Source organism: Prionailurus viverrinus, chromosome B1 (genome assembly GCF_022837055.1).
Source record: "Prionailurus viverrinus isolate Anna chromosome B1, UM_Priviv_1.0, whole genome shotgun sequence".
Lineage (NCBI taxonomy): Eukaryota > Metazoa > Chordata > Mammalia > Carnivora > Felidae > Prionailurus > Prionailurus viverrinus.
Window position 1 is genome coordinate 119,836,763 of NC_062564.1, and position 27,206 is coordinate 119,863,968.

Consider the following 27,206-nt stretch of genomic DNA (forward strand, 5'->3'; position numbering starts at 1 on the left):
ACATAATTCTTGCATATTACTCTGCCTACATCTCGAGAACAGTATAGCAATGTGTGGTAAAATTTTCAATCCAACATTCACAGCACAAGGAGAGACATAGAAGGAGGGTGTGGATCAGAGAACATAAATGCTTTTCATGCAAGAACTGAATAGACTATGTCTAAGTGGTTTTCATTTGTTTAAGGAAAGGAATGACTGTTGTATTTAATGCCCTAGATACTACATTAATTTCTACTGTACATTATACTCCCTTGGTGAGAGTATTCTTAATGCCATATTATTTTTTAATAAAAACAATATTTTTGTTGTGCTTATTTATAGGAGTTATTGTCAATTGGAATTTATAGAAGTTATTGTCAATTGGAATGTACACATAAGAATTACTTCATGGTGTAGGAATCTCTAGGTTTTCGATAACCATTTGTTATTTGTATTAAAGATTAATCTTCTATTAGTAAGCTAGTTATAGGTTTAAAGTATTGTCCCCCAGTGCTGTTTGTTTGTATGTCAGGCAGAGAAGTTTAGAATTACAGAATACAGGAGCAGGAAGACACTTGGTGATCATTTAATCTAACCTCCCTCATCTTTTATTTTAAAAAAAATTTTTAATTTTTGAGAGATTAAATTTTTGAGAGAAATAAATTTTTAAATTTATTTTTGAGAGAGAGCAAGCAAAGGAGTAGCAGAGAGAGAGAGAGAGAGAGAGAGAGAGAGAGAGATCTGAAGCAGGCTCCACGCTAACAGCCCAGAGCCTGATGCAGGGCTTGAACTCATGAACCATGAGATCATGCCTGAGCTGTGAAGTCAGAAGCTTAACCAACTGAACCACCCAGGCGCCCCACCTTCCTCATCTTCTAGATGAGAAAACTGAAACCCAGATTTATTATTACTGTTCAGTGTCCAAGTCTGGGCCTCAAATCTCCCTTTTCTCCATTGCTTTCTGCTCAGCTAAACCTCTGAACATCAGTGGCCCACACTGGCCACATCGTCATTATTTCCTCTGGTCTTACTAACAGTCTTCTAATAGTTCCACTCCATTTCAGCTCATCTCAAGTTTTATTTTTTCTTTCACTGACAACATATTACTTAAAATATTGCTGGCAATAATTAATATGATTCTGATGAAGTAATGAAGTAGTCATTGGATGTGTACTGCCCCCAGGGAGGTAGTGTAATTGGGCTACGTAGTTCCTTTTTGGTGTTGTTGTTAATGTTTATTTATTTTTGAGAGAGAGTGAAAGACAATGCAGGTGAGGGGCAGAGAGAGAGGGAAACAGAGGATCCAAAGCAGGCTCTACATTGACAGCAGAGAGCCCTGTGTGGGCTCAAACCCACAAACCGTGAGATCAAGAGCGGAGCCAAAGTCGGACACTTAACCAACTGAGCCACTAGGCTCCCTGCTATATAGTTCCTTTTGTCTGAGGGCAATTCTCTCTCTCTTCTTTTTTAATGTTTATTTGTTTTTGAGAGAGAGAGAGAGCACGCGCACAAGCAAAGGAGGTGCAGAAAGAGGGGAGGAAGACACAGAATCTGAAGCTCCAGGCTCTGAGCTGTCAGCATAGAGCCCAACGTGGAGCTCAAACTAACAAACTGTGAGATCATGACCAGAGCAGAATTAGAACATTTAACCAATTGAGCCACCCAGGCGCCCCTATATGAGGGCAATTCTTAAGGAGGGTCTTAGTTGTGATCCCTTAACAGACAACACTCAAGGCAGGCAGGGGAATGAGTGCCTCAGTCCTGAAAGAGGGATATTGGCTACACATCATCACCCCTTGTGCCATTTGGATCTTTGGCTCTATTGCTTCATATAATTTCACTCCATCTGGGAAAAAACTCCTCCAGGATTCTGGTTGGTTTCTTTTCTTGGGGAAATTTATGAAAGGAACATTAGTGGAATGAACTATAGCCCCTTACCTCCACAGCTGGTCTTGCACCCTCAACTGATCATCGCTCTCACCTACTATCCACACACTATCTGTTCTACACTTCTCTCACCCTCAACTAGTACCTGTACTGGTCTCTGTCACTTACCTGGCAGGTGACCCAAATCATCATCCTGAGGTGCTTGAGCCCAGGTCATCATTTGTCCTCTACTGAACATAGAATGCCACGCTCAGCCATGGTACTACACTTGTCTACTTAAATTGAGCCATCAAAATTGAATAAGAGATTTCCTTATTACATATCTGTTACATACAGATCCCCTAGTGGATCACTTGGAATGTGCCAACCACATTCCTCTCTCCTTCCATTTTGTAACACCACTGAGAGATTAGAAGCAAAAATTTCCCAAACAGGTCACTGTGAATGATGGTAAATGTGCTACTCTTTCTCCACCCTTGATCTTCTGTCTGCTAGAGACATGGGACCATGTAATGGTCATTGATCTAGAGTGTATTCTGGCGCCCCATCCTTGTAGCTTCAAAAGTCTTCTAAAGCTTTTTCTATCATTCTCATCAGTTTGGCAGGTTCTGATTGCTGTGCTTATATGATTTTTGATGGGATTACTGATGCACATTGTCATGTGTCCACTGCTCCAACTACTGTGCTATAAAGTGTATTCCTTGCTCCAATGTAATGATGACCAGGATACCTTGTTGGTTATCAAAAATTCTGTTAGCCCTTGGGTAGTGGTGCTGGTTGAGGCCATATGAGCAGGAAAGACAGACTGATACTCAGAGTAAGTCTCAGTTCCAATCAAGATTAATTGTTCTCTTACCTAAATGGGAGGGATTCAATGTCTTCAACTTGCCACTATGTTACTACACGGTCTCATTGAAGGATGGTGCCATATTGAGGTCTCAGTGTTGTTCTCTGCTGTTACCAGCAAGTTGGACATTCAGCAGCAGCAGTAAGAACTTCTACTGTTTGGGCCTCTTTATAGCTGCCACTACATATATGCACCAATTGTGGCAGTACTTAGGTGGCCAATGGAAGAGGCTGGCTGACATCAATTGGCTGAATCATTTTGTCACCTTGGTTGTTGGTAGATACCCTCTGTAAGAATTAACTGTGATACAAAGATCTTCATATCTTGTATCTATTCCCATAGGTTCATCCATATGCCTCCTTCTCAGATTTCTTTGTCTTCAGTCTTCCATGCCTTCTCCTCCAGCTCCTTACCTACCAACCAAACCATTTGACCATGAATCTGAATACATTCTTACCTTGGGCCACCTCTCTATACATGTTAAATGAATGAACCAGTCCAGAGTTCTGACTACTGGGAGGATTTTGTCTTTTTGTTATCTTTCCAGAGCTAAAGTAAGCAGCCATATAATTTTGGCTTCCAGCCACATCTTGAGCTAAACCTTCAATAAACCAAATTTAACCTTTTTCCTCCCCAAGCAACATGGGAATGCCCACACAACCATAGTTGCAAGCTGAGGGAGAGAAACTAGTGGAACAGTTTTTGATGACATGGGAACCTGAACCTCCTGCTTATACTGTTTATTTGTGACCTGTAGTGCTTCTTATGCCTGATCTTTAATGTGCTACTTCCATCTTGTGATGGGCTACTGTTGGACCAAGTTGCCCTTATGACTCGGTAGGTCTAACAAAACCAAGTTCATAATGGGAAGTTCTAGTCACATGGTAACTCAATACCCATTGCCAGGTGAATCCAGTATTATTAAGGTGTATAATTATGCTATTCAATATGATGTATAATTATCAGCAGACAGCATAGCCTTGCTAGAGAACCCCATAGGACTATGTTGTGATTCCTCTTCTTGTGGTTTGCTTCACATGGTGTCTTTCCCACTGTATATATCTTTTTTTCTCTATTGTTTGTATAGTGTTGAGATACATTAAAATATTAAGCATCACTATTGTAGAGAATTTAAACTCAATTCTATAATAAAATATGGTTAATACTGGGTTGCCAAAAGCCCATTTTCTTCACTTTTAATATTCTTCCTCATTAAAATAACATTGCTGTAACACAGGTGGTTCCTACCCATACTGATCAGCAAAATTTTAGAGTCTTATCTTGCAAGTGTAGCACATATATAATTAAACAGTTGGTAAACATACACAGATTGAGCACAAATAAGGCACACAAGGTACTGCTGTGTAATGTATCTACCAAGAAATTGATCAGGCCAGTATATAAAAGTTGTATTTTACAGCAAGAAAAAAAATAACTGGTTTCTGTTCATAGCTGTGATTAAACAAAGACTGAGTTCCTTTCTTTCAGCTTCAGAGACTAGAGATACTAAATGCTTTTTATTTGTGGCAGACAACTAGATCGGTTCCCAAGAACATAGTGGTACTACAGCCCCTTTAATTAGAAATTTGGCAAAACTCAAAATTGTATCACCCAGTAGTAAACTACTAAGAACGATCAGGCTAGAAGCAACTATCTAAATACAAAAGGCTAAATAGGTATTCTCTGAGATACTACAACATTTACCTGAACTATGTAAAGAGATATGAAGAGGCTAATAGCTGTCAGAATACCGTATGTTCCTTTTATCCAGTTTTTGACATGTGATCTTTTTTTAAGCATATATGATCCTGTTTCCCACTGCATACATATATATCTTTTTAATGTTTATTTATTTTTGAGAGAGAGAGAGAAGCACAAGTAGGGGGAGGGGAAAGAGGCGGGGTGGAATTCCAAGCAGGCTCTGTGCTGTCAGCAGAGAGCCTGATGCGGGGCTGGAACTCATGAACGGTGAGATCATGACCTCAACCGAAATCAGATGCTCAACCAACTGAGCCACCCAGGCGCCCTCCCCCATCACTGCATATATCTTTAATGCCAGAATCTGCTGGTTGTATGACCCAACTGGTAGGGCTGCTTGGACCTATTCTAAGCTCCTGTCAAAGCTGGCAGCCTTCTGTGTCACTCAGCAAATATGTCAGAGCAGTATTCCTAAGTTTGGAATATGCTACCTCCAGAACTCAAAGAGGTCTATGAGGCATTGCGCTTCCTTCTTCATGGTAGGAATATAAGATGCAATAGTTTGTCCTGTATTTTAAACCTACCTCAGACCAATGGGCCCTGAAAATCTCCATTGATGCGGTAGGTCCCTTAACCTTCAAAGGGTTTTCTCTTACTCTCAGGGATGCATGTGTCCCAGATGTCCAGCACCAGTTTGCATTCCCTGTTATTGATTTCTAATACTAGTGCTTTTTTGTCTGTCTCTGAATTTTAAAATGTCATACCTTTAAGAACGCCTTGGTGGCTCAGTCAGTTGAGCATCTGACTCTTGATTTCAGCTCAGGTGATGGTCTCATGGTTCATGGGTTTGAGCCCTGCATTGGGCTCTATGCTGTATCATCACAGAGCCTGTTCAGAATTCTCTCTCCCTTCCTCTCTGTCCCTACCCTACTCATGCTCATGCTCTCTCTCAAAATAACAAACTTTAAAAAATTTTTTAAAATAAAATGTTATAACTTTAGGCCTAACACCTGGTCCATTTTTGTAAATATTTCAACTTTACTTGAAAAGAATAGGGATTCTTTAATTGTTGACTATAGTTCTATATCATATATATAGCTTTATGAAGTTTATGTGCATTTAGTCAGTTACTAAAAATGATGTGTTAAAATCTCTCAGCGTATTTGTGAATTTATCAATTTCTCTCCATAATTCTATTTTGGCCTTTTTTACTCTTGAAGATGTATTATTAGGTATCTATAATTTTAGAACTGGTATATCTTCCTGGTGGATTTTTACTTTTATTATTATGTACTGAAAGGAGAGGAGTTTGAGCATTTCAAGGCTGATCATGGGGGGACAAATATGGCCATGAGGTGGCAGTAGCACACACAAGCTTTATTTGGGGGATGCTTTGAAGATTTGCATATTGGGGAAAGCCCTAAGGGAAGACCTTCCAGAGACTTAAGGCTTGGAGGCCATCCTTCAGAAGGGGAGGAGAGTGAGGGAACTCCTGGAGGAGAAAGGCATCAGAAAGAGGGCTTATGTGTCTAGGTGGTTTTTGTATGATGTCACTCAGCAAGCAGCATCTGAGTGCAGAGAGTCTCTGGGTCAGACTGAAGAATTCTAAAGAGCAGCAGCAGGTTAGGGTCTTATAAAGACTTATTGTATCTGTGGCAAGCAGATTTTAGACAGTTGCACAGGGTATGTTAAGGAGTCAAGCTCTAAGTAGCTAAAAATCTGATTAAGCTATGTTTAAAACAAATGGATGTGTAAAATTTTGGTATGGTATTAGTGGGCTTTTGAGCTAATAAACAACCCAGGGCCAATATACAGAAGCCTCATTTGCCTCATCAGTTTGTTTTTTGTTTTTGTTTTTTTGCTCACTGTTGTTTATTGTATTTTACTTGATTTTTAGGTTTATTTTTTTTAAATATTTTTTTAACATTTATTTATTTAAAAAAAATTTTTTTTTTCAACGTTTATTTATTTTTGGGACAGAGAGAGACAGAGCATGAACGGGGGAGGGGCAGAGAGAGAGGGAGACACAGAATCGGAAACAGGCTCCAGTCTCTGAGCTGTCAGCACAGAGCCTGACGCGGGGCTCAAATTCACGGACCACGAGATCATGACCTGAGCCGAAGTCGGACACTTAACCCACTGAGCCATCCAGGCGCCCCTAGGTTTGTTTATTTTTATTGGCATTATTTTAGTGAAGTGCCAGTTTATTGCAGTCTGCTATCTTACCACGTATTTATTATTAAAACTGCTGTAATAGGAATTTTACTTCATTCTTTGCTTCCACTTAACTAAAATTGCTCTAGGTAAGGTCATCAATGACCTTCATGTTATCAGTTCCAATTAATATTTTACATTTTCTTATATCATATACACATGTGTAATTTACATAATTCAAAATGGGATATCATACATGGAATTTAATACTTTACTTTCCCTTTTTTGCTCATCCTCTCCTTTCTCCCACTCAGATTCCCATCTTTACTCCACCTACCCTCTCCAGACAAAAAATGTCACCCTCATTAGAAGATTTTATCCCCATTTTTCTCCATGCTCATAAGATCTTATGCAAAATTATATACATATACATGACCCCAAATAAGAGTGTATATATACATACATACACACAAAGATGGATTAAACATGCTATATTGCATCTTGCTTTTTACCACTACTACATAGAAATGCTGACTGATTCACCCAAACACTCCTAAAGTGAGTTTTTAAGTCCATAATTTAAAAAGTACTAAGAAGGGCGCCTGGGTGGCTCATTCAGTTGAGTGGCCGCCTCTTTATTTTGAATCAGGTCATGATCCCAGGGTTGGGGGATCGAGTCCTGTGTTGGCCTCCATGCTCACAGCACAGAGTCTACTTGGGATTCTCTCTTTCCCTCTCTTTCTGCCCCTCCCTCACACTTTCTCCCCAAATAAATATAATAAACATTTCAAAAATGTAAAAAACTCTTTTTATTTAAAGAAAAAATTTTTAAATGTTTATTTATTTCTGAGACAGAGAGAGACAGAGTATGAGCAGGGGAGGGGCAGAGAGAGAGGGAGACACAGAATCCAAAGCAGGCTCCAGGCTCTGAGCTGTCAGCACAGAGCCCAATGCGGGGCTCTAACTCACAACCGCAAGATCATAACCTGAGCCACCCAGGTGCCCCAAAACTCTCCTTTTTAAAAACCTCACTTTTGGGGTGCCTGGCAGTCTGTCAGTTAAGTGACAGACTCTGGATTTTGGCTCAGGTCATGATCTTACAGTTGTGAGATCCACTGTGCAGAGCCTGCTTAAGATTCTCTCCCTCTTTCTGCCCTCCCCCTGCTTGTGTGCATGTGCCTGTGTGCTCTTAAAAACTCAAAAAATATAATAAATAAAATTTAAAAGCCTCACTTTTATGTTCGCATTTGATAATTAATCTACTAACATTTAAATTTCATCTTGGGTGCTTTTGGTCATTTATGTTTTTCTAGGAAATTATCCATTTCCTCTAGGTTTTCCAATGTGTTGCTTATACAGCTGTATGCAGCATTTTTTTTAACGTTTATTCATTTTTTGATAGAGATAGAGCGTTGAGTGGGGGAGGGGCACAGAGAGAGGGAGATAGAATGGGTCGCAATCTCCAGGCCCTGAACTGACAGCACAGAGCCAGAGGCCGGGCTAGAACTCATGGACCATGAGATCATGACCTGAGTGGAAGTCTGACACTCAACCGACTGAGCCACCCAGATGCCCCTGTATGCAGCATTTTAAAGTGAACATCTTTCTAGATCTTCATCTTATTTCGCTGCTTGGCAGCATTCAAGATAATTGAAGACTGTACTTCTAAGTTTTGAGGGTTTTTTCTTTTAACATTTATTCATTTTTGAAAGACAGTGACAGAGCATGAATGGGGGAGGGGCAGAGAGAGAGAGAGACAAAGAATCCAAAGCAAGTTCCAGGCTTTAAGCTGTCAGCACAGAGCCTGACATGGGGCTCGAAACCACGGACCACGAGATCATTACTTGAGCCGAAGTCGGACGCTTAGTTGACTGAGCCACCCAGGTGCCCCTAAGTTTTTGCGTTCCTTAAATCTGTTGAATGGGTGGTGTTGATCCCTATCTTCAGTGTTATGAGGCAGAGGAATGTATGACAGATACTAATGGAAAATTACAGGAAATTCAAAAATTTAGTGAATTATTTCTTGACATTTTTTATTTTCCCTCTAGTACAGGGTTCATCTCCGTAATTATGCAATTTACTACCCTTTTCCCCATTTCTATATCGTTTTGGGAAATTACAGCCTTATAATAGAGATCAGGAATTTGCTAACATTGTGGCTGATCTATTGGACAACAGTAAATATTGGACAATAAAGAATAGAGTCACAGATACACTCTTTTTATAAGCAAATATTTAAACCAAAGGACAATTAGTGGGTGATGTCATCTCTAACAACATAGGTATGCCTCTCTGAACAGATTTTCAACGTTTATTTATTTTTGGGACAGAGAGAGACAGAGCATGAATGGGGGAGGGGCAGAGAGAGAGGGAGACACAGAATCGGAAACAGGCTCCAGGCTCTGAGCCATCAGCCCAGAGCCCGATGCGGGGCTCGAACTCACGGACCGCGAGATCGTGACCTGGCTGAAGTCGGACGCTTAACCGACTGCGCCACCCAGGCGCCCCTCTGAACAGATTTTCAATGTCCTTCAAGATCATACCTAATATAAAATGACATAATACAATTGCTTACAATATGGATTTTCTACTTTTTATATTAAAATACTGCTTGCTAGAACATGACTCTACTAAACTGGATTTCTCCAGAAGATAAAAAATTTCACTATCTGGGGGCGCCTGGGTGGCTCAGTCGGCTGAGCGTCCGACTTTAGCTCAGGTCATGATCTCGCAGTTCATGGATTCGAGCCCCGCATCAGGCTCTGTGCTGATGGCTCGGAGCCTGTAGCCTGCTTCGGATTCTGTGTCTCCCTCTCTCTCTGCCCCTTCCCCACTCATGCTCTGTCTCTGTCTCTCAAAAATGAATAAACGTTAAAAAAAAATTAAAAAAAAATTTTCACTATCTGAACAATGTAAGATAAAGTGAGCTTCCAGGAAAAGATCATCACAAACTAAATCACAACTTCAGATGATGCAGTATAGCTAAAACGAAACAAAACAAAACAAAACAAAACAAAACAAAACAGCCATTGAGTCTTCTACAGTCCAGCCTCTGATGCAAAGGGATTCCCTGGCTAGCAAGACAAACCATGTTCCTTTAATTTTCCTCATACTTTAACAAATTAAATTATGTAGTGAATTACAGTCATTAAACTTGAAAAATCTTTCAATTAAATGGAAAAACTTCCCATGAGAACTCTCCAAATATCAAAAAGAGAGTCAAGGTATTTTCTGCATAAATTTTCCACCTGGATATACCACTCAAAGTGCTAAACTTTTAACTATTTGAAGTGGAAACTGGTATCACTAAATGCAACACATATCCTGCCTTCTTAAATGCCACATACTACCCATCTTGATTCGAATTCATCAGTAACATTACTTGGATTAAGTTGATGACAGGGATGCTCTCAGGGACGAGTGTGCAGGATCCTATGTTAAATTTTAAGCTGCTATACTTTTAATGTTCACATTAAATTTACTTTTTAGTTTCCTCCCCCTGCTATCAGCTGTTACATTTTATTGTTTACCTGACACTAGCAGGACCCTGTTGATACTTGCGATTTTTTTCAGGAGCATAAATCAGATAACCAAACTTACTAGAATTAGTTGTGAAGTAATAAGCAGACTCTGAAGATGGAGACCTGAGGCACTCAATTCTTTTTTTTTTAATTAATTATTTTTTAAATTTACATCCAAGTTAGTTAGCATATAGTGCAACAATGATTTCAGTAGATTCCTTAATGCCCCTTATCCATTTAGCCCATCCCCCCCCCACAACCCCTCAGTAACCTTCTGCTTGCTCTCCGTATTTGAGTCTCTTATGTTTTGTCCCTCTCCCTGTTTTTATATTATTTTTGCTTCCCTTCCCTTATGTTCATCTGTTTTGTATCTTAAAAGTCCTCATATGAGTGAAGTCATATGTTTGTCTTTCTCTGACTTACTAATTTTGCTTAGCATAATACCCTCCAGTTCCATCCATGTAATTGCAAATGGCAAGATTTCATTCTTTTTTATTGTGAGGCACTCAATTCTTAGATGTTTCTAGTAGGTAGTTAATAAAATATCCACCATAATTTAAGAACCCTATTGAGCAGCAGATTTTAAAACTCTCTTTGCAGAGGGAGAGTCTGATAGCATGTTTCTAATGGAAAACTATATGAATCACAATAAGGAAGGCAGAACTATATAGATCAGCAACTGGCTTACGTAGCTTCCCATCAACTTATTAACAAATTAGGTTACAAAATACAAAAGCAATTTAATGAATCATCATATGAGGCATTGAACTCAAAGTTGAACTGTCATGTGCTTTCATAATACCACTTGCTTAATTACCCATATGAATGAATCATTAATACCTCAAGCCTGCTCAACAGTTTTGGATACCTGATATTTATGTAATGGTGTGCTCATTTGCTGAGTAAGGCAATGAGTAAGGAGAAGCAAGCCTCAAAACAATCACGTGACAATGAGAGTTTTTTCTTTAAAGTTCTAGAAAACCAAGGTATGTATTTCAAGAGCTGTTATCTTCTGTTGTAACAATTCAGAAGCAGTTGGTTATCAGATATTCATCTTTTAAAACAGACATGATGGAATTCTATAAATTTACAAGAGGAAGTGACGGCAACTGATAATAATGCTTATGTAAAGGGAGTCATTAAAAAAACAGCTTGCTACCAGCCTCAGCCCCTTTTGAAAAATTTGCACACGTAGGAAAATATTTGGACATAGCTCTTTAAAAATGTGGGGAGCACAAACTATTCTGAGTATAGCTCTCATACTTTTGGGGTGTTAAATTACCTTCTATGAGATAATTAGTTTTCAATTCTTTATATACATTTAGCTGACAAAACTTAAAGTTGATAATTTCATTTTAGTCTCCACATTTTTAGGAAACTTTAAGTATGGGAACCACTAGAATATACATGTTGCTGTGCTGCAGTAAATTATTTTAAAGAAAAGCATTTCATGGCCACAGATCATGGATATTCAAACTTTTGGTAAGGAAGATTTTTCCCCAAATCTTGTGATCATCTATGGAGAAATAATTGTTTACTTTGACAGTGAAGCCCCTCAAGAATGTTGAAGAGAAGGTTTTAGGAAAGAACACCCAGAGCCATAGTGACGGCAGTGGTAGACTTCTCCCTCTTCACACATGAGGAAAGATTAACAATTTTGGACACATACCTTGTAAAACTGTTCAAAACCACAACTACATTTCTAACCCTAACTTTAAAACTCCTGCTTTTGGGGAGCCAGGATGGCTCAGTCAGTTGAGCGTCCGATTCTTGATTTCAGTTCAGGTCATGATCTTGCGGTTTCTGGGTTTGAGCCCCGCGTGGGGCTATGTGCTGATACCAAGAAGTCTGCTTAGAATTCTCCCTCCCTCTCTGCCCCTCTCCTGTTCACTCTCTCTCTCTCTCTCTCTCTCTCTCTCTCTCTCTCTCTCGGTCTCTCTCTCAAAATAAATAAAAATAAAACTTAAAAAAAAAAAGGTTTTAAAATTCCTGCTGTTGGTCACAGAGGCAAGATCACACAATAGAATCTACTGACATTACAAGTAATAAATTACAAATCTAGGTACCAGACTTAGTGCAATGTCACGTACATACATGTGCTACCTATTAGCATATCTTTGTATATAAAAAAGACACAGTAAACTGACAGGACTGTACCTTTAATAGACTTAAGGATAGCTATTAATAGAAGAACTGTAATATACAATAAAACAAAATAGACTCTTAGGCTGAAAAATTACAAAAGTTTTAAAGATTCTTCAGTAAGTTTATCTTGCAAACTTTTTGTGTTTTATGTTTTATTGGCTTAGACTGTTTGAAGAGAAAAATGTATACCATTTTGAACACTGAAGTGTTTATCATTTTACTATGAATTCAGATATGCTTTGTGTTTATTTCTAACTGACCTCCAAATTGCAGCAGCTCATCAGTTTAGTATAAGTATTCTTGCCACCCCATCCCATCCTGTCATTGAGTCAAAGAGTTCAAGATACATATACAAAACACACACCTAAACAGACACAAACAAGACTTTTGTAAAGTAAACACATTTTTTATAATGTAAATAACTGTTCCTTTTTGGAACTTTCTTTATCCAGTTCAAGTCTTTTCTGAAACTGGGATATTCACACTTATTAGACACAATCTTTATAAAAGCAAAGCATTTCTCTCTTTGAAAACTCAAGTAATTCTTGAGAGCAACATGTTTCTTACTGATCTAAAAAGAACAGAGTGTGGAAGGCCAAAGAGGAAAAATCACAGAAGAGGACTGGAAAACAATATATTTAATAGTGCACAGAGAAAATTTCTAAGTGTAGATTCTATTGAAAATATTGATATTCAAAGGAATAGCTTTGGACACACTGCCAAAAACTTAGATTTTTCTCAATTAAAACCAAGAGTGTTGATTTATTTAGGACAATAACATTAAGTCTTTGAAGTAAGAATGAAAGGGTTGTACAATTTAATTTCTATATAAATGATTGTTTGAATATACAAAGTATCAAATATAAACAGTAGTGTAGCAAGAAAATAAATTGGTAGAAATAATTACTCAACCAATAGCAATAATTAAGACCACCATTTGAAAGATCTTCTATACACAAAGAATGAAAAAGTATTATTAGGAGATTTTACAGAACACAACTGAACTCAATCCTAATTCATTACTATTATACTTCTTTCTTCTTCAGTATTAGTGGACCCACATTATCTCCTGTTAACTCATTGTGTTTATTATGTGAACCATCACAGGCAGGAAACTAGAAAGGAAAAAGAATTACAAGTATTATTTTAAAAATGATTCAATAAGTAGAAATATTTGTGAAATGTTCTTATAAAGAAAGCACATTACTTTGAAAAACAAATCACCAGACAGCTTTCCTAAGTAATGTATATTCTACACGTAACCCAACTGCATTCCAATATCACAGCAAATCTAACAACTTTAAACAGTTAATTTATTATTTGATAGATATTTTAAATAAAAAGCTTTGGATTGGTTATTCCAAGAGTCAATAAAACAGGCTTAAAGGGGGGATCAAAATAATCTCTTGTTTTCTGTGGAGCTCCAAATTAGAGCTCACCTCTTCACTTATTTAAATTTGAAAAGAATGTACAGTTGACCCTTGAACAACACAGGTTAGAACTGTGTGGGTCTACTTAACTGTGGATTTTTTTCTTTTTTGATAAACACAGTATAGTACTGTAAATGAATTTTCTCTTCCTTATTGTTTTCTTACTAACATTTCTTCTCTAGCTTCATTGTAAGAATAAAGTATGTAATATATCTAACATGGAAGATAAATGTTGACTGTTTATGTCATTAGTAAGGCTTCTGGCCGACAGTAAGCTAATAAGTTTTGGGGGGAGTCAAAAGTTATACCCAGATTTGACTGTGCCGGTGGTTGGTGCCCCAACCTCCATGTTGTTCAAGGGTCAACTGTAATTTAAATTCAAAATACATTATTTCATGTTTTCTTACCATGAAACTCACACATATTGTAAAATTTTTGAAAAAATTTTAAAATGAATTTAAAAATATTCACTCATAAGTAACAATAATTAAGATTTTTATATAATTTTTCCTCTGCATTTACTATGTGCATTTCTTTTTTAAAAAACAAAATTGGGATCATACTGTACTGTGCTTTTATTAATTACATCATGCTCTCCTGTCATTAAAATATTCTTTAAAAACATTACTTGTAATGGCTTCCTAATATTCCATAATTTGTATTATACCATTCTTTAATCACATTCCCATTATCGGACACCTAGATTATTTCCAAAACTTTGCTATTACAATAAATGTTGTGATGAACATTACTATGCTTAAAACTTCAAATAACCTATGATCAAAGTACTTGAAGAAAACAGATCTCACCAGCTACTTATAATACTCATCACTCCATACTTGTTTTTATTATTTCCACATTAAAAATCATCCATAATTATAGCTGCCATTTATTAGCTCATCTATATATAAGGCCCCGTACACATAGCATCTACTAAATCCTAAAAAATGTCTGTGATATTGATATATTATCAGAAAACAAAAAAACAAAAACCTAAAACATCAGAGATTAAAGATTCAGTAACCTGCCCAACCGAAGTCATACTGTAAGGGGCAGACATCAGTTTTGAAAACATCAGATTTCTATTCTTCCTTTTCTAATGTAGGTAAGTATCCACCATAAAATGCAAACTTTAATTTAGGAATATAAATTTTCAGTACTGATTACTGTGGAAAAATCTTTCATCTCACAGAACCTCAATACTAAGGATTTAAAAAGCAGAACAATTCTAACTGCACAAAGTTTCAGAGTACGTGCAAGTGGACATCTTACCGTCTTAGAACGCCAACACCTACAATAAGCTGCTTTAGTGAGACACAAATCTTCAATGTTTATTTCATTCACCACTTTGGGATTTTCCTTTTGTATTTTAAGATTAATCAAGCTATCCTTCTGTTGTTTCTTCTTCGGGAGGAATGGACGAACTGCAAGGTAGCCAAGTAGTGCAAGTACACCAAGGAAAGGCAATAACCGAAGCCATTCTGAAACTAAACACGTACAGATTTAACAGCCTGCAGCACTCTTGTAATAGAACTCAAACAGCACGTGTCATGCTTAAGTTTATTCTTTACCTCTTCTTTACTTCTCACATTAATTTCTTACCTATAAGTCTACGAATAAATAACAAAGTCAAGCCACCTATATCTAAGACCACTCTGATTTGTGAGCTAACTGAAGAGTTGTGAAACTGGAACACAAAGTTTTGAGAAATGTATCTTATATCAAGTATCCTATTTCATTATGCCTGACCCCGCCCTCCAAGACAGTACTGAGTGCTCCACAAGGCATTTAATGAACACTTAGGTAATAAGAGGTATCTAATAATGAGAACACCAAGTATATTTGTGTTTATCTTTATTTTTATTTCAGGAATAACAATCATCATAATTACAAACAAAGTTCAATGTGTGATATATTTTATAGGTTTAGAAAACATTTCCACCATGTCTAAAATCATACAACAGAATACCCAAGAATATTTTTTTAATGTTTATTTATTTTTGAGAGGGAGAGACAAAGCATGAGAGGTGGAGAAGAGAGAGGGAGACACAGAATCTGAAGCAGCTCTGAGCTCTGAGCTGTCAGTATAGAGCCTGATGTGGGGCTTGAACTCATGGACCACAAGATCATGACTTGCGCTGAAGTTGGATGCTCAACCAACTGAGCCACCCAGGCACCCCGGAATACCCAAGAATATTTTACCGTTGATTTAGAATTTCAGCCAGAACATGTCTTCAATGCTTTAATTTACATTTTTGGTAAGACATAGTAATTCCTAAAGAAATGTTATCTAAAAGCTACTATTTTAAAGAACTAATTAAAATTTTCATACACTGAATGTTCTCATTATTAGATACCTCTTACTCCCTAAGTGTTCATTAAATGCCTTGTGGAGCACTCAGTACCTTCTTGGAGGGCAGGGTCAGGGAAATTAATATAAATAAAATGGTCCCTATGTCTATGAAGACAAACACATAAGGAAACCAAGATAAACATTTCAGCATGCACTCATCAAATGTTGGCTAGTGCCCTCCCTCTTCGGGGCTCTGTAGAGAATCCTTTCTGTTCTTAAATGTGATCATTTGACAATCTTCACTGAGTACTTACCTGATATCTTGCTCAGCACTATGTAAAAATCGCTTAGTCAAGAAAGAGAGAAAAACTAAAGATGTGCCAAGGCATGCTAATTAATGTTAGTAATAGACTATGCTAAGAGTACCACTGTATTATCTTATTTAACTCTGTTAAGCTGTGTTAGCTTAAAACAGCTGTATTTGGAGGGTACCATTATTATTCCCATTTTCATGTAAGTAAACTGCAGCTCCTTAAGCAGGTTTAGTCCAGGACAATAAATCCAGTCTAGTTCTCAATCATGATAAATAAAATCCAACAAATTTAAAATTTCATCTGTCCTTCTCTTGGTAAGACTATAATATAATTGTTCTTACACTTAACTATTAAAGAAAAAAATTTTAATTTTTAATGTTTATTTATTTATTGCAAGTACACGTGCAAGAGAAAGAGAGAGAGAGAGAGGGAGAGAGAGAAAGAAAATCCCAAGCAGGTTCCGCGCTGTCAGCACAGAGCCTGATGCAATGTGGGGCTTGATATCACCAACTGGGAGATCATCACCTGTGCAGAAATCAAGAGTTGGATGCTTAACTGACTGACCCATCCACATGCCCCAAGATAATTTTAGATTATAATAAGAGCTATGAAGGAAACAAACAGAATGATAAAAGAAAGAAAAAGATTATCCTAAGGACCAAGCAGGATAGGTTGACTCCAACTTTCGGTAAGGAAGTCAGGAAGGAAAAAAAGATCTTTAAGTCAAGACCTAAAGACAAGAAGGTGGGGGGCTCAAAGACTTGAGAAAAAAACTTTCAAGGCACAAGAGTACATGTAAAAGAAGCTTCCAACTTTACAGGATTGTTGGGCGGAGCGAATGAAGTTGGAAACCACTAGAAAAACTACAGAACACTATGTGAAAGAAAGCTACTAATACATTCTGCCCTGAAACTACAGTTATGTAAATATCTGTCTCCTCCCCAACTCCCTGTCCTCTAACAGAGACTTATATAAACCAAGACTTCAATTAATTTTAACTGAATTGAGTCTGTACTCCATTACACTGACATTTTCTTTTAATTTTTTTTAATGTTTATTTATTTTTGAGACAGAGAGAGAGCATGAACAGGGGAGGGTCAGAGAGAGAGGGAGACACAGAATCTGAAACAGGCTCCGGGCTCCGAGCTGTCAGCACAGAGCCCGACGCGGGGCTCGAACTCACGGACCGTGAGATCATGACCTGAGCCGAAGTCGGACGCTCAACCGACTGAGCCACCCAGGCGCCCCTAAGATAACTCCTACTAGGTATGCACTTGTTTGCCTTTATTCAAGGCCTATGAATGATAACAGTGTAAGGTGACAGATAAGAATTCTGTTTAAAATATTTAAGAAAAAAACTTTAAGCACCCTCAAGAAATATAAAACCTCATAGACAGATCAGGTGATAAGACAGGTGAAGATACAAAAATTACAAGACACAGTTCCTACCCCGAAGAAGCTTTTCACCTAGTATGGACTACAGATCTATAAGAAAAGAATTAAGTACTATATGGTATATGCAATTATAAATAAGCAATACAGAAGACATGATTAACTCTGCAGGGATGAGCAAAGGCTTTACATAGAGGTTGGCACCTAACCAGGTTTCTGAAAGATGAATAAGACTATAGGAGTCCACCATGCTGACCGCTCAGAGCCTGGAGCCTGCTTTGGATTCTGTGTCTCCGTCTTTCCCCCCTTTCCCACTTGCGTGCATTCTCTCTCTCTCTCAAAAATAAATAAACATCAAAGAAAAATTTTTTTAAAAAGACTACAGGAGTCCATAGGCTTATGGGAGGGGGAGCTACCTTTCACACAGAAGAAACAGCATAAACAAAGGCACAGAGATACAATGTGCATGAAAAGTTGGGGGAAGTAAGCACAACAATATTGCTGGAATATGATGAAATAGGAGAGGGACTGTAGAAGTGGTCAGGTGCCAGATGATAAAAATCAATAGGTAGGTAATAATCTACCCTGTACATAAAAGGTAAACCACCGATATTAAGAATATCACTGCATATTAATGTAACTGGAAAGCTGTTCATTTATGAAATCAGATGGAATTAAGGTATCAGATGGACGATGGACTAGTGGAGAGACAGAGGGAAGGGCAGAGAGGGATGTTAGTGGGAGGGCAAGAGGCAAGACAATCTGTTAGAATTACACTGAAATAATTCCCCCCAAAATAATGCAAGTTTAAACTAAGGCAGTAGCCAGTAAAGCAGAGGACAAATGGAACCCCCAAAACTGCCTGAACGGTGTATGTGTGCATGCATTTTTTGAGAAGAGTCTGATGCTTTTACTGGGATCACAGAGCAGGTCTGTGATCAATCTTCACATACCTTGAAACTTAAGAACCACTAACTCAAGTAGTAAAATCAATAGGATTGGGTGAGTGATCAAGTATGGAGCATAAATGGAAGAAGTGAGGGTCCTTCATGATTCCCAGATTTCTGGTTTCATTATCTGGATGAATGGAGATGCTGGTCTCTAATTCAAAAACAAAACAAAACAGAACATAACAAGGGCAGTTTTAAGCAGCAAGAGACCAGTGCAGTGTTGTAGAAGAAAGGGAAAAATATGAAGGAAAATATTCCTTAAAGAATATAAGGGAGAAACTAAAGGTCAACAGTTAACAGCAAAAAATTAGGAATACTGAAGGATTGCATAAGTCATAGCTTTCTTTGAAACAGTGAAATAGTCTAATGTGGAAGTTGCTCTTCAGAGCCTAAAAGATGCCATCTCTTGGGGCACCTGGGTGGCTCAGTTGGTTAAGCATCCAACTCTTGATTTCAGCTCAGGTCATGATCTCACAGTTTGTGGGATTGAGCCCCATGTCATGCTCTGCGCTGACAACATGCAGCCTGCCTGGGATTCCGTCTCCCTCTCTCTACCCCTACCTCTCTCTCTCTCTCGCTCTCTCAAAAATAAACATTAAAAAAAAAAAAAGCCAACTCTCTCTGCTCTTCCAGAAAGACAAGAAAGATAAAGAAAAGATATCACTACAGGGGAAGTGGTTTACTAAGGGATAGCTTTGTTTCATTTAGGGTAAGGAGGTGCATATGTGAAAAATTATCAAGTAGACAAGCCAGGGAGCACCTGGGTGGCTCAGTCTGCTAAGTGTCAGACTCTGGCTCAGGTCACAATCTCACGGTTCATGAGTTCGAGCTGACAGCTCAGAGCCTGGAGCCTGCTTCAGATTCTGTGTCTCCCTCTCTCTCTGCCCCTCCCCTGCTTGTGCTCTGTCTCTCTCTCAAAAAAAAAAAAAAAAAAAAAAAAAAAATTAAAAAAAAGTTTTTAAATAAAAAAAGTAGACAAGCCAAGAGTAGAAGATAACAGTGTGAGAGAAGATCAGGGGTTATGGGGTGGGGTAAGTATTTTTGGCTGTAATTAAATCAAGGACATGGCTGACCTCAACATTCAATCCACTAAAAATGTACCCAGTTAGGCAACATTTTGATTATTCATTTGAATGTAAAAGGCTTGAATTTCCTTAAATTTTTTCCTTTACTTCAAATTTTTCACTTCAGAAAGATTTTCTTCCTCTACCAGTGAATTTCTCCTATTTCCAATTTTTTTAAATCACCTGTTTCTAAGTTAAAAACAAAAATTAGGGGTGCCTGGGTGGCTGAGTCAGTTAAGCATCTGACTTTGGCTCAGTTCGTGATCTCGCCATCTGTGAGTTCAAGCCCCACGTCAGGCTCTGTACTGACAGCTCAGAGCCTAGAGCCTGCTTCAGATTCTGTGTCTCATTCTCTCTCTGTCCCTTGCCCGCTCATGTTCTGTCTCTGTCTCTCTCTCAAAAATAATTAATAAAACATTAAAAAAAAACCACACTAATACTAAAATACCAAGCAGGATTCTAATATGCATTTTGCAATATTCTATTTCCCACTATTAAGACAAACAACAAATGGACTAAGAAGGTAGAGTAAAAGAACCAGTACCATCAGACAAACAAAACATACACAGAAAAGAACATTTCAAAGCAACCTGAGTAGCAAGCAATTTTAACATAAATTTTTTTAAAGTTTAAATGCTGTTAAAAGAAGGTATAGTATCTCCTTAGAGAAACAGAATGTGGCTTAAGACAGGCAGATTCAAGACAGGCTACAGGGGCTCCTGGGTGGCTCAGCTGGTTAAGCATCAGACTGTTGATTTCGGCTCAGGTCATGATCTTGCTGTCATGAGACTGAACCCCATGTAGGGCTCTGCGCTGGGAATTGAGCCTGCTTAAGATTCTCTCTCTCCCTCTCTCTGTGCCCCTCCCCCACTTGCATACACTCTCTCTGAAAATAAACTTAAAAAAAAAAAAAGGCTACCTATTACACCCTATTCCTGACCAAGATATATAATCAAATACTATGATAAAAACATTTGTAAAAGTACAATATAGATACACATGGCTCTCGATGAGGAACTATATTCTAAGAAACTAGGACAGAATTTTTTCCCTTCTCAAAATGTGGCATGTAATGATACTATAAAAATAATATTGGCAACTTGGCTGCTGATACTTTAATAACAGATTTTCTTGTGTACCGTTTATAGGTTAAGACACAGAAATGATTTCTATTTCTGGACTGCAAAAAGAGAAAAGTAAAATCTTTTCAATGGATGGTTTTACTATTACCACTCAAAACCTAATACAGACTGTTCAGGATCAAAATCCAATAGAATGAAATTAATGATCAATTTAAAAATCTTTTTTACATTCATTATTATGAATAGAACAGTGTCTCAGTGTCCAGAACATTTCCTGGACCAAGTCCTCAATAAATACCTGATGACCTGAGAAAATTTACACTGCAAGGTAGTTAGATGGCAGAAAATGTTTTAATGAGGCTGAAATTGTTCCCCAGAAAGCCTAGTATAATCTTTAAATCTTTAATTACACTAACTTTTAAATATAGTTGGTCTAACTAGGAAGAGGGGAAAAAACTTTTGTAACTTATAGTAACTATGTAAATATCTTCCCAAATTCTCAAAAACAGTTTTCTAAAATAAAATTCTTTAATCTTTTAGAAATAACTTTTATTATTTACGTTATTATTAATAAATGCAACTTTCTACTTTGAACTTAATTATTTCTTATACATTCCTACTGAGACACCTCACCTTTGGTTCATTTCTTTAAAAAAAAAAAAAAGAGATACATTTTACATACAAGAAAATAAACAGATCTCAGGTGTTTAGCTCTCAGTTGTGACAAATATACCCCAGCAGCCTCTACTGAAAATATGTAAAAACATGCAAAATCCTCCATCACCCAAGAAAGTATTCTTCTGCCCTTTCTAGTCTATCCTTCCACCACTGATGTCTATCACTAAAGCTTTTTCACTCAACATAAAGTTTTTGAGATTCATCCAGTGGAACAGTAATTCATTCCTTTTTATTGCTAACCAGTATTCCACTTTGAGTATACTATAATTTGTTTATCCACTCTCCTGTTGTCAGATATTCGGATTGCTTCCAGTTTGGAACTATTATAAATAAGGCTACTATAAAACATGCTTGTAGAAGTGTTCTTGTGGATATAGGTTTTCAACTCTGCTCCACTTCTAAATTCTTTGTTCAAAAGTGGCCCTTTCTGGATAAACAGAGCTAATGCTTTTGATGCTGTCAGCTCTGACATGTTTGTGTTACTCTGGAAAGAATATTATGATGGTCTTGGGAGTCATTGCCTTGTCTTTAGGAGCAAAACCATTATTTTTCAAAGAACCAAACAGGGTCAAGAAGGGCAAAGCTACATGTTCAAAGTTTCATAGCAAGCTTTTAAATCCAGAAGCAAACTGTTTCTGGCTTTCGAATAGGAAGATTTTATTGTTGTTGTCATGCTTTAAAAGTTTACACAACAGGGAAAGTTTTTTTTAAAGGTCAAAGTATTGGAATAGACTGTACTTCCAAGCAATATACAAACTTACTTTAAAAGCCTCACTGTTAAAAATGTGGCCTAAATAAAAATAGATAAGTTGTTTCTGATAGATAAGGACTGTCTGTAAATAGTGTATGGTGATTAAGGATCTCCAAGTGTTTACTAAGAATGCAGAGTCATCATGAGACAGTCTATTGCTTTAAAAAACCACTAGATCTAAATAGGGAAGAAAAAACAGGCAAAAATAATATAAACTGTAACTTTGTTTGCTCTAGTTTTCACAGATAGAAAATGCAAACACTTTTGGTCTCCTAGACTTTTTTTTTTTTTTTAATTTTAATGTTTATTTATTTTTGAGAGAGACAGAGTGTGAGTGGGGGAGGGTCAGAGAGAGAGAGGGAGACACAGAATCCCAAGCAGGCTCCAGGCTCAGAGCTGTCAGCACAGAGCCCGATGTAGGGCTCGAACCCACCAATCGTGAGCTTATGACCTGAGCCGAAGTCCGACACTCAACTGACTAAGCCACCAAGGCACCCCTGGTCTCCTAGACATTTTAACAATTGCTGAAAAGTTACCTTTCAGGTTTTTGACTCAACAGAAGTCTAAGTATGGATTCTGTAAGTAGCTCAATCAAGACAGATGTAATTAGCTACTAAAATCTACTCTGAAGGGGAGACTCAGAGTAGAAATTGGTCATTGGAAATTTTCTTCCATAGTGCTCCAAAACAGATTCTGCAACTATTATATTGTCACCATCCAGTATGAAACAGACCATCTCAATTTTTCATAGAGCAATTATTACAAACATGTTAATGTTTCCTAATAAACAATACAATGAGAACTAAAGTGTAGACACATTGTAATGGAACTTAAATATATGTTTTTAAGATACTTATGAGAGTTATCACTATTTCTGAGAATCAGTCCTCACTTTAAATATTTAACAGCTTTGAAGAAGTTACTATGTATTATTGATTTAAGGGGGAAAAGGTTTGAGTTTCCTTAATGCCTTTAATAGAAGTTAAATATTTGTTGAGAGTGGAAATCTTTAAGGCAAAAATAAAAACAAAGAAAACTTCTAAAATCTAGCCACTAAATAAAACATCATACTTTCTATCTGCTCCAACTATATTCTATTCACAAAAAATTGAAACTAATATAAAACCAAATGTCACAAAATGATCATATTCTTTATTACTACTTTGGTGAATGCATTCAAGGGTATAATAAAAGGAGAAAAACTAACAATTGGTATAGGGCTACTTAACCACTGAATATTACAAATAAAATATATATACACGCAAACATTCCAAATTTCCAACTGCAGGGGAATGGTTAAGCCTACCATGATGTTACTCTAAAAGAAAACTATACAGTTGTTAGAAAGAAGATGAAGAACACGTTAAAATATATAAAGTTCTAAAGTAAAAGCAATGATAAAGGGTTTAAAAAAGCCAAAATTGTATATAACTGACGAAAATCCATCAGAATAGGATCAAAAGAAGACTTTGATGTTTATAAATACTTGATTTGACACATTTTTTCACTTTATGTTAGTTTTATGCGGCTTTCGATGTTTAGATATTTCTTCTTAATAACCGTTAATTATTCGGTTGCTATACTTTCTATTTAATTACATGCTTTCAGGGGCACCTGGGTGCTTCAGTTGGTTAAGTAGTTAAGCATCCCACTTTGGCTCAGGTCATGATCTCACAGTTTGTGAGTTCAAGCCCCACATCTGGCTAAGGTCAGTGTGGATCCTGCTTCTGGTTCTCTTTCCCCTTCCCTCTCCCCCTTGAAATAAACCTAAAAATATATATATATATATATGCTTCCGATCAAACCGTAATTCAAACAATCTCTAGATTTGGAATGTCACCCAGTTCACCCCATCTAAATCTATTACTGGACTACCTCATTTTTTTAATACTATCCTTTTTTAGGGATAGTATTCTCTTAAAAAACAACCAAACAAAAACCTTCCCTGTATTAGGAGGTGAAATTCATCTCCCAATAATCTTCACCGATTTGGTCCTAGTTCTGTCTTTTGGTCTACACAGAATAAATGTTATTCTTCCACCAGTAAACCTTCAGCTACCATAAAACTCCAGACTGCTCCAGGCTAAACAACTCTATCTCAAAATTGTCTTCATGAATCATGTTTCATTCCCTGACATTGAAGACGTATGAGTTCAAAGTTTGCCGAATCAATATGGTTTTTGTTTTTTTCTCTCACCACCCTGATCAGTCTCAGTCTGGTTTACAAATATTCCACTTACAAAGTAACACTCCCAACAATGTCTCCCAAGTGTTGACTGCATTCTAGAAATTTTCGTCCTTTTGATGTGAAATCCTGAACTGTGGGTTCTTTTCTTGTACAGGAGGGATCTAAGTACAGAAAGTTATATATATTCATTAAATTTCACTTTCTAAAATCTGGTCCATCATACTAGCCTTTGAACCCCTTTTGGCTAACTGATCTTTCAAGTTGCCTCCAGGCCCATAGTAACGGAGTTGGCCTAAAATGCCCCGGGGTAGTTCAAGTCTTCCCTATGGGAATGGAGGCTACTCTCCAATTTTGTTACCAAATAAAACTGCCATACACATATTGCGTGCCTGTTTCTCTCCCACGCACACACAAGCTGTGGGTGAAACAGCGCCGAGAGCTGGAAATGCCTAATTCACAGCACCTTAGATAGCTATGACTTTAAAATAAAAAGCACACTGCAGTGACCGATGGAGATGAAAAATATGGGCCCGCCACAAATTCAGCACCTCCTCTGCAAAACCCTGGTCCCCCGTCACAGAAGAACACCGCAGAGCCACCAGGACAAGGACGGAAGGACGGAAGCCCCCAAGAACCCACAGGAGGAATCACTCGCGCTCCACGGCGGCTGCGCCAGCGCTCGCCCCCGCCCTCTGCGCGCAGGGTCACGGGGTAACGTGCCACTCGCCAAGCCCCGCCCCGTCCCTTAGCCCGAGGATGTTTAGACCACCCCCGACTCCCACCTTGAGAAACTTGCAAGGACAGGGACTGACTGAAGGCGAGGGTTACCTGTGAGACGGGCGAACCCGGTAATGCTCTCGGGGACAGGGAGCCGCTTTAGATAGGCGGGGAGCTGCACCTTCACGATACGGGCCACGCTCTCCAGCACCATCCTCGCGAGCAGCGTCCACTCCCCTCTGAGACCGCGCCGCTCTCCGGCCAAGCTGCCGCGCCTGCGCCGAGAGGAGAAGCGGCCGGCGGGCGTTGCGGCCTGGGTCCCGCGGCCTGCAGGAGGGGGCGGCGCTGGGGGCCCACGGGGGAGAGGTGACCTGCTGGGCGCCGATTGGCAGCGGGCGAGTGACGTGCGCGCCCCGCGGACGCCGAGGGGGCGCGCGCGGCCGCGAGGTGCCGAGCCGCGGGAACGGATGAGTAGGGCCGCCCTCCGTGGAAACACGGTTTTGAAGAGGGCCTGCGTACACGCTGGGCCCTTCACATCTGTAGACGGTGGAGGCCAGGAGAAAGGATACTGTGTGCGATGAGGTAAAGCATGTGAGAGTGCTTTGTAACCGGAAAGTGCCTTTCAAAAGTGAGTTGCTCCTCTCGTCGCTTTTTACTTCGGCCGCTCTCGTCACGACCCCTTCTTCCTGGAACCGGTTGGGTACCTTGGCCCTAGCATTGCATACTCCTCTAAGAGCACCCTCCCCGTCTACCCTGCGGTGCCCAACTCCGTTCCCTCGCCCCTGCAAGCCAGGTTTTTGTTTTTGTTTTTAAGTTAAAATACCTGAGCTACGAACTGCTTAAATTAAGCTTTGCCACTCGGCAGTTTTGTGCAACCCTGAGGGTTTGGTTTGGTTTTGTTTTTGCAGCTTAGATAGGACCCGTGATATTCCTTCTTTCGATACTTTCATTTCCTTCTGCAGATGATCAGTTCTTTTTTCGGTTAACTAAAACTAGGAAAGTGTAAAGGAATATAAACCTTTAAAGCGACTTTCATGGTGCAGGATTTCTACTATAAGCTAAAGTATCCGTGAAGATCTTTAGATTTTATTTTTATTAATATCTTTAAAAACTGAAGAATGGAAGGAGACCGCTTCACTTCCTTGCAACACCTGCATTGACATGACTTTGTTTCCTATTTTTACCAAAGTGAAATATCCCTAGTAATGCCTTTGGTGACTGCGTGTTGTGTATGTGGTGTGATATCTTAATAAGGTGCCTCCGTACAGTTCTGAGCTCCACCTGACTATTAACATATAATACCAACGAACTGATCATGGTCCGGTATTTCGTTTTGTGTGACTTAATGTTAACAGCTAGTTGTAATAAATACGTTTTATTCTTTATTTTTCCCCTTGTTATTTTCATTTTAAAGTGAGGAAAGGAAGCCATTTTTTAAAGTAACTTTTCGTTCTCTAGACTCTTTGATTTTTAATATCTGTGATGGGTTTTCACTAAAAAAAATAAATAACCGTATGAGAGTTAGTTGAATTCAGATCTAGATAAACCAATTTTCTATTGTTTTACCTTGTTCAAAATCCAATTACATTGGAAATTCTATGAAAATGCTTAGATACAGGTTCATGAGCTAGAGCAATATAGAAGGTTATATACAAAGTGATGATCAAAAGGTTGTTTACATTAGGATTTCCTTTCCATTTCTTTTTGGGAACTTACTTTTGGTTTAGTGAAAGAAGGACCCTGAAGTTTGTTTATTCTGAATTTAATATTCTCAAACATCCTTGTCCTCTGGACTGTTCTGTTAGGGGTTATCTTTAATAATCTCTGCTGATCATATGTAGAAATACCCTTGGGGAGATGATTGCGGTAGGAGTGTGTTGGGAGTGAGGGAAATGAAGGGAGGAAAGGCTTGGAGACAGCCACTAAATATTTGTTTCTCAATTAAAGGCTTTGTGGTTTTTGACAAGGGCAAAACAAGCTGTGTTGAGTGAGATTCTTTAGGCTTCTGAAGTTTTTCTTTAAAGGAATTAAAAAATAAATACTTCATTTAAGACATACAGCATAGTAAAATGCTGAGGTGCCGAAGGTGCAATTTGGTGTGACCACTGCACAGATA

General features: G+C 38.3%; 1 protein-coding gene and 1 long non-coding RNA gene across 6 annotated transcripts in view; one reads left to right on the forward strand and one right to left on the reverse strand.

The window, feature by feature from the left end:
* Positions 1-12,616: 12,616 nt before the first annotated feature.
* Positions 12,617-25,334, reverse strand: CISD2 (CDGSH iron sulfur domain 2). Its single transcript, XM_047855957.1, has 3 exons — positions 25,202-25,334; positions 14,934-15,148; positions 12,617-13,346 (listed from the first exon to the last, which is right to left on the reverse strand). Exons 1-3 carry the CDS (start codon positions 25,302-25,304, stop codon positions 13,257-13,259), a joined length of 408 nt encoding a protein of 135 aa, XP_047711913.1. The 5' UTR covers positions 25,305-25,334; the 3' UTR covers positions 12,617-13,256.
* A 148-nt stretch (positions 25,335-25,482) lies between these two features.
* The window catches only part of LOC125163780 (uncharacterized), a 45,798-nt gene continuing 44,074 nt past the window's right edge, over positions 25,483-27,206 (forward strand). For all 5 annotated transcript variants that reach the window (XR_007151555.1, XR_007151557.1, XR_007151554.1 and 2 more), the window contains exon 1: positions 25,483-25,718. This is a non-coding gene — a long non-coding RNA (uncharacterized LOC125163780). The remainder of the gene's footprint in view (positions 25,719-27,206) is intronic.

What these genes read in the sequence shown, in the direction of transcription:
- CISD2 (XM_047855957.1), bottom strand. Translation starts at nt 25,304, where the DNA reads ATGGTGCTGGAGAGCGTGGCCCGTATCGTGAAGGTGCAGCTCCCCGCC. An exon ending in CGGGTTCGCCCGTCTCACAG is followed by an intron (nt 15,149 to 25,201) that starts GTAACCCTCGCC and finishes GTACGTGTTTAG; the next exon opens with TTTCAGAATGGCTTCGGTTA. An exon ending in GGTGTTGGCGTTCTAAGACG is followed by an intron (nt 13,347 to 14,933) that starts GTAAGATGTCCA and finishes TTTCCTTTCTAG; the next exon opens with TTTCCTGCCTGTGATGGTTC.